The following is an 11,950-nucleotide window of genomic DNA, read 5'->3' as shown; positions in this document are numbered from 1 at the left end:
TTGATTCACATTGAATCGTAAAATTCTATAACTTTCCCGTTCACTATGAACACTTGATTCTACAGGACTTACGGCGATTGTTGTTTTGAAAGTCCCGATAGTAAAGAAAAAAATTAAGAAATTGTAAAAGTTATTAAAAATTATTTAAAAAAAAAAGGAGTAGCGGGAGTTACAAAGTGACAATCGCGGTAATTCCCCTAATAATGAGTTTTCACATTGAAGTAATTAACGGTATTTGCACATTGTTGTACACAATTCTATTACAACCTACAAGTAACCTAGTTTGGTCCGAAAAAATAAAATAAATTCCCGAAATACAACAATTGGACTAGATTCAGTTCCCGGTCCGACAACGTTGGAGCAACGGTCACAGCCCTGGTTTGCGGCTGTTACGCTGACGTTTGCGGGTTCGATGCCCGCACATGACAAACATTGAAACAGTAGGATGTTACAGGCTGAAGTAAGCAGTTCCCGGTTTCACTTGGCCCAGCCGCGCCACAATGAAGCCAGTGACGCGGCCGCTGACGTCACTAGTGACGGCGCCGGCGGGGGCGTGCTACTCGCTTCGGTTATCTGAACATATTAAACATAAATTATTCATTTGTTAGTACATTAAATTTACTTGGTTTATATAATGAAGCACACAATTCGACACCAGCAATTTATACTAAGCTAACTCATAAAAGTGAACTTTACAATAGAGGCTTATAAAAGGGACAAACGTGATACCTTTTATATTAATTAAGAAACTTATTTGAAATTTGGTATCTTTAATAGTTAATTTATTCATTGCAATTTCACAATTTTTATTATTACAAAAAAAGCACATTTATTCAAATTGTTGGTGTGGAATTATGGAAAGGGATAGGGTGTAGTAATATAGATAGCATTAAATACTTAACTAATGTTTAGCCTATGTTTGATTGTCTATGTGGCACTATCCGTATATGCTTTACGGTGCTACTGTACACTTGAATTTATCAGCGTGTGGAGTATATGTATGCGAGTATTCATGAGTACGTTACTTCTGTGCAAGTGAGTGTGTGATTGTGTGCGACTACGCGTATATTGGTGGCGGTATATACTAAACATATATGCAAACTGCACGGGGTAGATTTTTTTTCTGATATTTCTCATGATAGTCACAATCTTATCACCCCGTTTCGGCTTGACGTTGAATTTTGGGACACCCTGTATATAAGCGAGTAACGTTATGCATATGAACGTTTACTTGTGTACGTTTGAGTGTGAGTTTGTGAAGCGTTATGTATATTTGAGTGCGGTATGCGTGTGTTATTTGTGTACGCTTGGGTGTGTGTTTGTGTAGCGTTATGTATATTTGAGTGCGGTATGGTGTGCGTGTGTTGATACTTGTGTACGCTTAAGAGTAAATTTATTCAGAGCTATACGTATGTGTGGGCTGGTGCGTGTGTGCGTGTGCGGTGTACCTCGGCGGTGTCGGGCCAGTGCAGGTGCTCGGGCGGCTCGGGCTCGGGCTCGTCCTCGTCCCCCAGCAGCCACGCTTCATACGCCTCCCAGTTTTCACTCGCCCACGTCTCCACTCTGCAACATCAAGTATAATCAATAAATATCTTATAATATATACACACGTCTGTTCCTAAGGTAAGCAATTCAATGCTTGTGCTACAGGTAACAGTCGATGATAAAACTAAATATTGTTTTTTGATAAATATAGATAGAAATAATATATATAAAAACACAAATATTACACCGATTCAGGCGGGAATCGAACCCGCAACCTACGGAACAGAAAGCGGGGCCACTACAAACCGCGCTAACGGGCTAGTCAATAATAATCAGTAAGACTTATTATCCGACTCGAAGGATCAACTATTGAAAGCCCTATTAACTTTAGGTTATACTTCCACATTAAAGGTTCGATGTTAAAGGATCGAACCCTACGCATGTCAATTGTCGATGCACAAAGCACCGCGCTGGGGTCGAGTGCTCAATACCTCAACTCCGATAGTGTGCGCTCACCTGCCGAGCTCGGGGTCGTCCGCGGCGGCGGCCAGCGCCAGCGCGTGCAGGGCGGCCAGCGCGGCGAGCGGGGCGGGCGGGGCGGGCGGGGCGGGCGGGGCGGGCGGGGCGGGCGGGGCGGGCGGCGGCAGCACGGCGGCGCGCGCGCACAGCGCCACCGCGCCAGCGCGCACGCGCACCACGCACGCGCGCCAGCTGCGCGGGTCGCTGTACTCGCTGGAACAGGCGCGCGTCTGAGCCGGCTTTCTTTATTTGTAGTATATTCAGAAACCCATGTATTACACTATATTTAAAGCAAAAGCGTAGCGACGCCGCGTTGGCGCAACGGTCACAGTCATGGATTGTACCTGTTGCGCTGGCGGTTGCGGGTTCGATCCCCGCACGTGACAAACATTTGTATTGGCCATACAGGTGTTTGCCGTGGTCTGGGTGTTTGTGCAGTCTCAGTGGGTCTCCCCACCGTGCTTCGGAGAGCACGTTAAGCCGTCGGTCCCGGTTGTTATCATGTACACCTGATAGCGATCGTTTACTCATAGTAGAATATATCCGCCAACCCGCATTGGAGCGGCGTAATAGATTAAGCTCGGATCCTTCTCCTACATGAGGAAAGAGGCCTATGCCCAGTAGATACTATATATATATAGTATAGTATAGTAGTAGATGGGATATTACAAGCTGAAATGTTCTAAAGCAAAAGCCCTTAGGCTTGTCCGCGCAGTAGCAGTCTCACACATTTTATGTAACACATACATACTGCTATAACATTTACAAAAACAAATCTTACACACATTACTAGAGTAGCTACAAAAACACATTTATTCGCACGAAAATTGCTAACTTTTGCGTTGTCCACACAACAAAAGATTTGTTTTTGTTCGATTCCAGCTTAAGGTTGATTTGAATAGCACTTCATGTCTTCTGATCGTCGACGCTGACAGATTAGCGCGCAGCTAGTCATCGCGAAACGATATAGAATCGAGCTGATAACCACGCAATAAAAAAAAATACAGAATATATTTATTAACGCTCGGTAACGGCAGTAGCGCACGAACTATAGTCGGCGCTGACAGCTACACGTTATTCAGAAACGCTACCTAGAAGTTCCGCTTTTCGGTAATTTGATGTATGTATGTATTTATTATATTTAAGAAAACAAAATAAGGCGCTACGAAATTCGCCAGGTCAGCTAGTAACATAATTATAATTAAAAAAAAAGGAAATTATCACATTTTATTGTGTGTGTGTGTGTGTGTGTCTGTGTGTGAACGTGCGCGGGCATGCGTGTGTGTGCGTGGGTGTGTGTGCGTGTGTGTGCGTGGGTGTTTGAGCGTGTGTGTGTGCGTGGGTGTATGTGCGTGTGTGTATGTGCGTGTGTGTATGTGCGTGTTTATGTGCGTGTGTGTATGCGAGTGTGGGTATGCGAGTGTGTGTGTGTGCGTGTGTGCGCGGTACCTGAGCGCGATGGCGTGCGGCAGGCGCACGTCCAAGGTCCAGGCGAGCAGCGCCACCAGCTGCGTGTGTGTGTGTGCGCGGTACCTGAGCGCGATGGCGTGCGGCAGGCGCACGTCCAAGGTCCAGGCGAGCAGCGCCACCAGCTGCGTGTGTGTGTGTGCGCGGTACCTGAGCGCGATGGCGTGCGGCAGGCGCACGTCCAAGGTCCAGGCGAGCAGCGCCACCAGCTGCGTGTGTGTGTGTGCGCGGTACCTGAGCGCGATGGCGTGCGGCAGGCGCACGTCCAAGGTCCAGGCGAGCAGCGCCACCAGCTGCGTGTGTGTGTGTGCGCGGTACCTGAGCGCGATGGCGTGCGGCAGGCGCACGTCCAAGGTCCAGGCGAGCAGCGCCACCAGCTGCGTGTGTGTGTGTGCGCGGTACCTGAGCGCGATGGCGTGCGGCAGGCGCACGTCCAAGGTCCAGGCGAGCAGCGCCACCAGCTGCGTGTGTGTGTGTGCGCGGTACCTGAGCGCGATGGCGTGCGGCAGGCGCACGTCCAAGGTCCAGGCGAGCAGCGCCACCAGCTGCGTGTGTGTGTGTGCGCGGTACCTGAGCGCGATGGCGTGCGGCAGGCGCACGTCCAAGGTCCAGGCGAGCAGCGCCACCAGCTGCGTGTGTGTGTGTGCGCGGTACCTGAGCGCGATGGCGTGCGGCAGGCGCACGTCCAAGGTCCAGGCGAGCAGCGCCACCAGCTGCGTGTGTGTGTGTGCGCGGTACCTGAGCGCGATGGCGTGCGGCAGGCGCACGTCCAAGGTCCAGGCGAGCAGCGCCACCAGCTGCGTGTGTGTGTGTGCGCGGTACCTGAGCGCGATGGCGTGCGGCAGGCGCACGTCCAAGGTCCAGGCGAGCAGCGCCACCAGCTGCGTGTGTGTGTGTGCGCGGTACCTGAGCGCGATGGCGTGCGGCAGGCGCACGTCCAAGGTCCAGGCGAGCAGCGCCACCAGCTGCGTGTGTGTGTGTGCGCGGTACCTGAGCGCGATGGCGTGCGGCAGGCGCACGTCCAAGGTCCAGGCGAGCAGCGCCACCAGCTGCGTGTGTGTGTGTGCGCGGTACCTGAGCGCGATGGCGTGCGGCAGGCGCACGTCCAAGGTCCAGGCGAGCAGCGCCACCAGCTGCGTGTGTGTGTGTGCGCGGTACCTGAGCGCGATGGCGTGCGGCAGGCGCACGTCCAAGGTCCAGGCGAGCAGCGCCACCAGCTGCGTGTGTGTGTGTGCGCGGTACCTGAGCGCGATGGCGTGCGGCAGGCGCACGTCCAAGGTCCAGGCGAGCAGCGCCACCAGCTGCGTGTGTGTGTGTGCGCGGTACCTGAGCGCGATGGCGTGCGGCAGGCGCACGTCCAAGGTCCAGGCGAGCAGCGCCACCAGCTGCGTGTGTGTGTGTGCGCGGTACCTGAGCGCGATGGCGTGCGGCAGGCGCACGTCCAAGGTCCAGGCGAGCAGCGCCACCAGCTGCGTGTGTGTGTGTGCGCGGTACCTGAGCGCGATGGCGTGCGGCAGGCGCACGTCCAAGGTCCAGGCGAGCAGCGCCACCAGCTGCGTGTGTGTGTGTGCGCGGTACCTGAGCGCGATGGCGTGCGGCAGGCGCACGTCCAAGGTCCAGGCGAGCAGCGCCACCAGCTGCGCCGCCAGCCCCAGGGCGGCTCGCGCGCGCACCCCCGAGTTGGTGTGAGGCTCTCCGATACCCGGCTCCTTGCTTTGCGACACTAATCAATAATAAATATCTATAGCATACACACAACATAGTCTCTCCCTAAGGTACACAAGTATGTGTTGTAGGTAACAGCCGATTGATATTATAAATAAATATTAACTTTATACCGAGACTCACTGCGCCAACAATAAAAGCTTCAGGTCATTCACTCATCACAAGCCTCATCACATCATATTGACAACCACTTGACATATAAAGATAGAATTTGGCAGGGACGTAGTTTGTAGTTAGTAGACATTAGGGATGTGAGTTCAAAATCGATTTTCACGTAATCGATTTTTTTAGTTTTGGTAATAATCTATTTTTGAGCAATCGGTTTTTAAAAGAAAAATAATAATTTTTTTTTGCAAAAATCGATTTTTAAGAGACAAATTGTTTTGCCTTCATTAATCACAAAGATTAGAAGCAAAATCACCACAGGTTGCTAGGTAAAGAATAGACGTCCATCCACTATCCATTTCATATCTCATCATTTATCTGAATATTTAACGAGGCTCACTCCGATTAGCGGTTGGCAGCGTAAATGAACCTTATGTCCATTATATGCCGAGGTGAAGATTGCTTTAAGTAATTATAGTTTACAAATCGACTAAAGCGCCTAAATGAACTGATCACAACAAAATGTGTTTTTTAGACCACACAACTGCTGTAAAACTTACGAAACGTACCTTCCTCTGTTTCTATCGTCTCTAACACTTCTCCCTCTCAACTTCATTTTCACCCCGCCCGATCACACTTTTCGTAACGCTCTCGTCATGCATTCACCAGCTTACTTTCCAAGTCAAGCATGCGTAAAGAAGTTTTACTTCAAGTCTTTAGTTGAACAATATTACTACAGACAAAATATACTGTTTGCGCCGTAGCATGGTGCGGGTGACAGTTGCCTATGTGACGTTGACATCTGTCATCTGTCAGAACCACATGACTAGAGATGTGATGTTAAGCAATTCATTTTTATTACTAACGATACTCGCAGCATAAATCTAGTTCTTATTAAGTGTTATGAAAATTAGTATGTTATTCAGTTGTGTAGTGTAACTACTAGTATAGACTTGTCAATATATTTAATTTATGTTTAATTATTGTCAACCATTTTTCTTTTATTTTTTTTACCAAATTTAAGTCACAAGATTTGTCGTTTTTCATTTTTAATTTAACTCAAAAGTTAACACTACTTATATTAAACGCGAATGTGTGTTTATTGGTGTCTTTTCACAGAGCAACAGATCTAAGATTTTTTTTGCATACACAAAATATAGCCACCAAATTGTACACATAGTAATATATATATAAGTTCTTTTCTATGATTAAACAAATATTTTATTCTGTGACTAGACCGATCCACGGACAGACAGCGTAGATTTAGTGTAGTGTGCAAAAAACGAGTTCTAAGACATCCCAATTCAAAACTCTACCGATTTTTTAAAGCTTCGTACTCTATATAAAAAATTTGACAAACACTGGCAGTAGGCAAAAAGGTCTTTGTACGAAATTTTTCGTGCTCCGCGTCCGTACTCGTCGTATATTCGTCGTAGCAGTACATCTCACCACTAAATACGTCTATGGCGTTACGTTATACGCATAATACTTTGCTTAATTTTTATTTCCATTACATTTCATTCGTAGACTAGAACGTTCCGGTTGAGTTTAATTTAATTCACTTCAGTAACTAATGTTTTAATATATTACGAATGTGGTACAGCTGAAATACTAAGTCATAATTTGTAAATCGCGGCAACTCTCAAGAGTGAAATGTAACGTTACTGAAACTGTCATCGCACCATGCTACAGCGCAAATAGTATAATTGATAGAATACAGCGCCACTCACCCCAGGTCTGTATGTGAGAGTAGTCCGCGTGTATGTCGATCCACGGAGCCACAATGTGCAATTGGGGTCGCTTGGGAGGTTCCTCGAAATCGCCACCGAGAAACTCCAAATCTTCTATGCTATCACTGGAAACAAAACCAATTTATTACAATATGATAATTGTATTTGCCCGCAAACAACTTAATGCTTGTGTTGTAGGTAACAGCCGACTGGTATAGCTACATTTTTCTTTTTTTCAAAATATATAAATTACACCCAGACTAGAGGTGGGAATCGAACCCACAACCCGCAGAGAACAAAGCACTACAAAATGTGCCAACGGTCTAGTCATAAAAACAATACTAAACAAATTATATTATGGTACTATCACAATTACATAAGTATTTTTGCTACGCACACAAAGAAATGCTGATGACACAATTTTATAACATTATTTTATTAAGTAACATCTGAACTTCTAGGTGGTGCATCAAGATGAAACAGTGTATCAAAGGCTAAACAATTCAACAAAACGGATAATTTTTTGTAAAGCAATTTTTAAAATTTGTAAATTTTATTACAGTTACTCTGACAGAATAAGATATATATATACTAGCTGACCCCGCAAACGTTTCTTTGCCATATATGTTATTAACCTGCTTAATCCCCCCCCCCCCTTATAACTTAGGGGTATGAAAAATAGATGTTGGCCAATTCTCAGACCTACCCGATATGCCCACAAAATTTTCTTAAAATCGGTCGAGCCGTTTCGGAGGAGTTCAATGTTTAACACCATGACACGAGAATTTTATATATTAGATATATATATACACACGTAAAATTATGTTAACATAATTTTTTTTCATGTGTATACACATGCAGTGTTTACTAGCCTATGACACATGCCCGTATTTTTAATAAAAGCCCACTGATACATATCTATAAACACATTTTTGTACAAATATTTACATATTGGAACTGTAATCTGATATACTTAGCTTAGTGCAAAACAAAGCCAAGGCCATCTGTGGTCATAGGCCTTCCATTTTCAATCAAATTATATCGCTGGCCCCGGGCAATAAAGCGGTATACGCCGGTTACACCCTTTTTAATGTTATTTAATTTTTGGCTTCTCTGAGTATCAATCTATCACTCTTATTTTTTTCAGTTTTTTTTATTAATATTTCGTTAGAATAAATGACAATAACCGTTTTATTGCATGGATAATTCTCTTACGACTAAGCTATGTATTATTGCATTACTCTAAGAAAAATAACACAAAAAACCGGTGAACATCTTTATTTATTATCATTAAAAAATTATACGATTTGTTTTTAAAAAATTATTTTTAAAAGCTTAAATTGGTAAAAAAAATAGCTTTCATTTGACATATTGAACGTCTGTTTTGGATCACTGTACACTGCACTATAAACAAATTAGCTTCTTTTATTTCTCCTGTAAAATTTGATTTTTGATATTACCGCTTTACTGCCCGGGGACAGCGATATTATCATTTACACATAACAAGTGATTTACAAATTAGATAATTAGGAACTACATCAGTAATCATTAAGTTATCAATTTTACAGTTTCCTCACTTCATTTGTTGATAGCTAATTAAATATACTATAATTGTGTTAGATTAGAGAGAAATGTATAAATATGTTTACAGATAATAAGTGATTAGGTATTTCTAAAATTTCTTGAACTGAATAATTTTATTAAGCAGTAAGATACATTTTTTTTTTTAATTTAAAATTAATATCCAGTGCTCTAAAATGCACATGGCTTTTGTTAGTCTGCCTAGAAAAAATTACCAAGTAAATTGTATTAGGCTCGGTTTTCCGCATTTAGACGCAAAGGTGGTCCATTATACGTGACTACCAAGTAAAACCTGAATATTAAAATGTTTAGAATAGACAGACGACTTAATTGTCTAAAGCGCATGCTGTAACTGCCTTTAAGATGAATTATTTTTATTCTGTTGGTGGTTCTTATTAAATAAATAAACGTGGTCCGATGCTGATGGAGTTTTGCTGTTACAATATCTTTTTTTTTATTGTACTTTTTTTGCATATTCATTCATTAATTTAGATTATTGGTTTTTTTTTTGCATAGAGCCTAAGTAGTATGGGCGCATATTTTTATAACTTGTTTTTTCTTCAATAAGAAATACATAAATATAAACAAATTACTAGTGTTGCTAGATGCAAAATTCAAAAAAGTGGACCAATATCAGTAATTTTCCTTTAAACTTTTTCCTAATACTTTGTAGTAGTAAAAAAAGTAGAAAGTTCTTACAGAAAGAAAAATATAGAAAGTTGTATAGAAAATTTGATAATTTAAGTAATTATAACGAAACAATACTCAAAAAGTTTACGTCTTTGACAAATGCAAGACAACGTCTAAAAAGTCAGCTAGTAGTAATTTATACTGAGACATATCGTTAATACATATAATCCCTTTGTATATGTGCTTTATTTAATTTTTTCTAAAGAACTGTTCAACCAATTTTGATAAAATTTCAACCTTGAAGGAATACAATATTGACTAGATAATTAAGAGACTCCTTGTTGGCAATACAAAGTATTTCAACAATTTTTTATAACTAGGTACCTAAATTTAGTTAGCTTTTCATAAATCTTTGAGTTTCCCATTTTTTTGTAAAAGAAATCTTAGAAACACAAATTAAGTTTATATGAAAATCTCTAAAAAGCAGATAATTCTTAAAAACTAATAGACAACATTCCTTGTAGTGTCAATTTGTTGTCAAGCACGTACAAGTCACCCACATGGTTTAGATAGCAATTAAGCAGTGCTTTTATCTATTTAGAACCTTTTTTTTTTCAAAGCCACATTGCCTGTAAAATAATTACAAATAGTAAAATAAATATTCTCACCTAAGATCGTAGCTAATATATATCGGAAAGATGTATCTAATTAGCTGACGTATTCTCGATCGTCGGAGAGCTGCTAAAGAATGAGACTGATCACTATATACACTAATTTTGTTCTGCAATTCGGTTTTTTGTTGCTGCAAGTGCTTCCTTATATTAGATACCCTCTTTTGGTATCTCGGCAGCCTTAATTTAATATCATTATTGTATTTCTGTAGTTGTATGTATTCTTTTTTCTTTTTCTCAACTATACTCCGTCGTTGTTCTATTGCTAATCTTAATAAATCTATTTTATCTTTGGATTGCTTCACTTCTGTGACTAGTACATCTTTTTTCAATTTCGGTGTCAGTAATATCTTGCATTGTTCCATAATAGTTTGTCGGCAGAGTTTAAGTTTCATCAAACTGTGTTGTTTGTCTGAAAAACTAATAAATTATGTGTTTAGTAAGTTATTTATTTGTATCAAATAGAGCAGTTTAATAAAAGTTTATATACAAACTTCAAATTCGGTACATTTTTAGTGTAGTGTTATAGTTACATGTGAGCTATAATAAGCATCACATGTGTACGTTTTCCAACTGTAAAAAACTACATAGGAACAAAAAACTAGCACTAATATCTATAATTCATTTATAGCTTAAGGTTGTTGCACTCAGTTTTAAACAATCTCTTTTTGCAACAAATTTAATTAACATTTTTTTTATACAAGTAACGTAACAAATTGTACGTAATGTTTATTTAAAAATTAGGATTTCTTAAAACTAAAATTATGCGTAGTGCGGGTGATTGTCATTGATGTAATTACGTTACAGATCGTAATATGACTCATATGGACGAACTAATTGCGTAAAACTCACCTGTACGAGTAAGGAATCGAGGAATGGATAAAACGACCATTTCGAATACAATCTACACAATAGAAGTGTTTCTTCATCGTACAACAGAGACGGCATTTTGCATAGATTTCCTCGCTCTCAGGGGTAGTCACACGAAAATCTCGTGGAGCCTCATTCTCATTGTAGTAGCTCACAGCCATTGTTTTTGAAATTATTTTATTTAAAAATGCTAATTGTTAAAGCTGCAGCGAACGGTACTTATGTATTCAATACTGAGCAAAGAGTATATAAACATAAAGGTTAGTCCCAGGGTTGCCAGCCGTAAAAAAATCCCTCGTAAATACATAATTATGCAGCTAAAAATCTCGAATTTTGACTTTCAAACCTCGTACATTTATTATGCATCGATCATAGATATAGTAAAAAAAGTAGATAATGCGCGGCCTTTGTTGTTAGTGAAGCCACAAAACTCGGCTCCTTCAAGTAAATACACGCGCTCACGCACACATATGCATCCATAGATATAGTAAAAAAAAGTAGATAATGCGCGGCCTTTGTTGTTAGTGAAGCCACAAAACTCGGCTCCTTCAAGTAAATACACGCGCTCACGCACACATATGCATCAAACTACGCTCATTTTCGTTAGTATGTCACGAGGCTTCATACAGTAACTTTGCTTATAAAATGCCGTCTTGTGTGATTAAATGGTGCAAAAACAATACCAAAGTAAACAAAAAATCTGAAGGAATATCGTTTCACACGTAAGTACATATAAAACTTTAAATTTATTGTTATTCCAAAATAATATTGAGGTTATTCGGAACTTGGAATTTCAATGTCACGAAATGACGTACCACGGGAGTGCTGCCAGTAGTTCTTTTTTTCAATACCCCAAAATGTGGGTAAGTAAATTGTACGCAATCAGAAAAATAATTAAGTAAAAAGTAGACATAGTTATTGTTTTTTTTTTCTCGTGTTATTTTATGTTACATAAATTGAAAATAAAAAAATCAAAATATATTTATGAATTATTAACTCGTTTGTTTTATGTTTTAACTTTTTACAATTTTTGAGTAAACTAGGTACCCATATTTTACTATCAAATTTCATGATTTTAGGTTTCCAACGAATATTTTAATAAGAGGTGAATGGGTAGCGGCTGTAAGACTGAGAAAATGACCACGATTATGCTGGCCATGCGCATAA

General features: G+C 41.2%; 1 protein-coding gene and 1 long non-coding RNA gene across 3 annotated transcripts; both read right to left on the bottom strand.

Annotated features, from left to right (window-relative positions):
- Window positions 1-192: 192 nt before the first annotated feature.
- Window positions 193-2,036, bottom strand: LOC123668736. Of its 2 annotated transcripts, XR_006745640.1 has the most exons (3): window positions 2,002-2,036; window positions 1,449-1,563; window positions 193-573 (listed from the first exon to the last, which is right to left on the bottom strand). It is a non-coding gene; the product is annotated as an uncharacterized LOC123668736 (long non-coding RNA). The 2 variants fall into 2 exon arrangements; XR_006745639.1 differs by lacking the exon at window positions 2,002-2,036 and having other exon boundaries at window positions 1,449-1,579.
- Window positions 2,037-9,643: 7,607 nt separating this feature from the next.
- Window positions 9,644-11,075, bottom strand: LOC123668726 (beclin 1-associated autophagy-related key regulator-like). Its single transcript, XM_045602425.1, has 2 exons — window positions 10,766-11,075; window positions 9,644-10,333 (listed from the first exon to the last, which is right to left on the bottom strand). Exons 1-2 carry the CDS (start codon window positions 10,942-10,944, stop codon window positions 9,907-9,909), a joined length of 606 nt encoding a protein of 201 aa, XP_045458381.1. The 5' UTR covers window positions 10,945-11,075; the 3' UTR covers window positions 9,644-9,906.
- Between the last annotated feature and the right edge of the window lie 875 nt (window positions 11,076-11,950).

This window comes from Melitaea cinxia, chromosome 3 (assembly GCF_905220565.1).
Source record: "Melitaea cinxia chromosome 3, ilMelCinx1.1, whole genome shotgun sequence".
Lineage (NCBI taxonomy): Eukaryota > Metazoa > Arthropoda > Insecta > Lepidoptera > Nymphalidae > Melitaea > Melitaea cinxia.
Note: the sequence above shows the minus strand (reverse complement) of the source record. Positions and strands in the feature narration are given on the sequence as shown.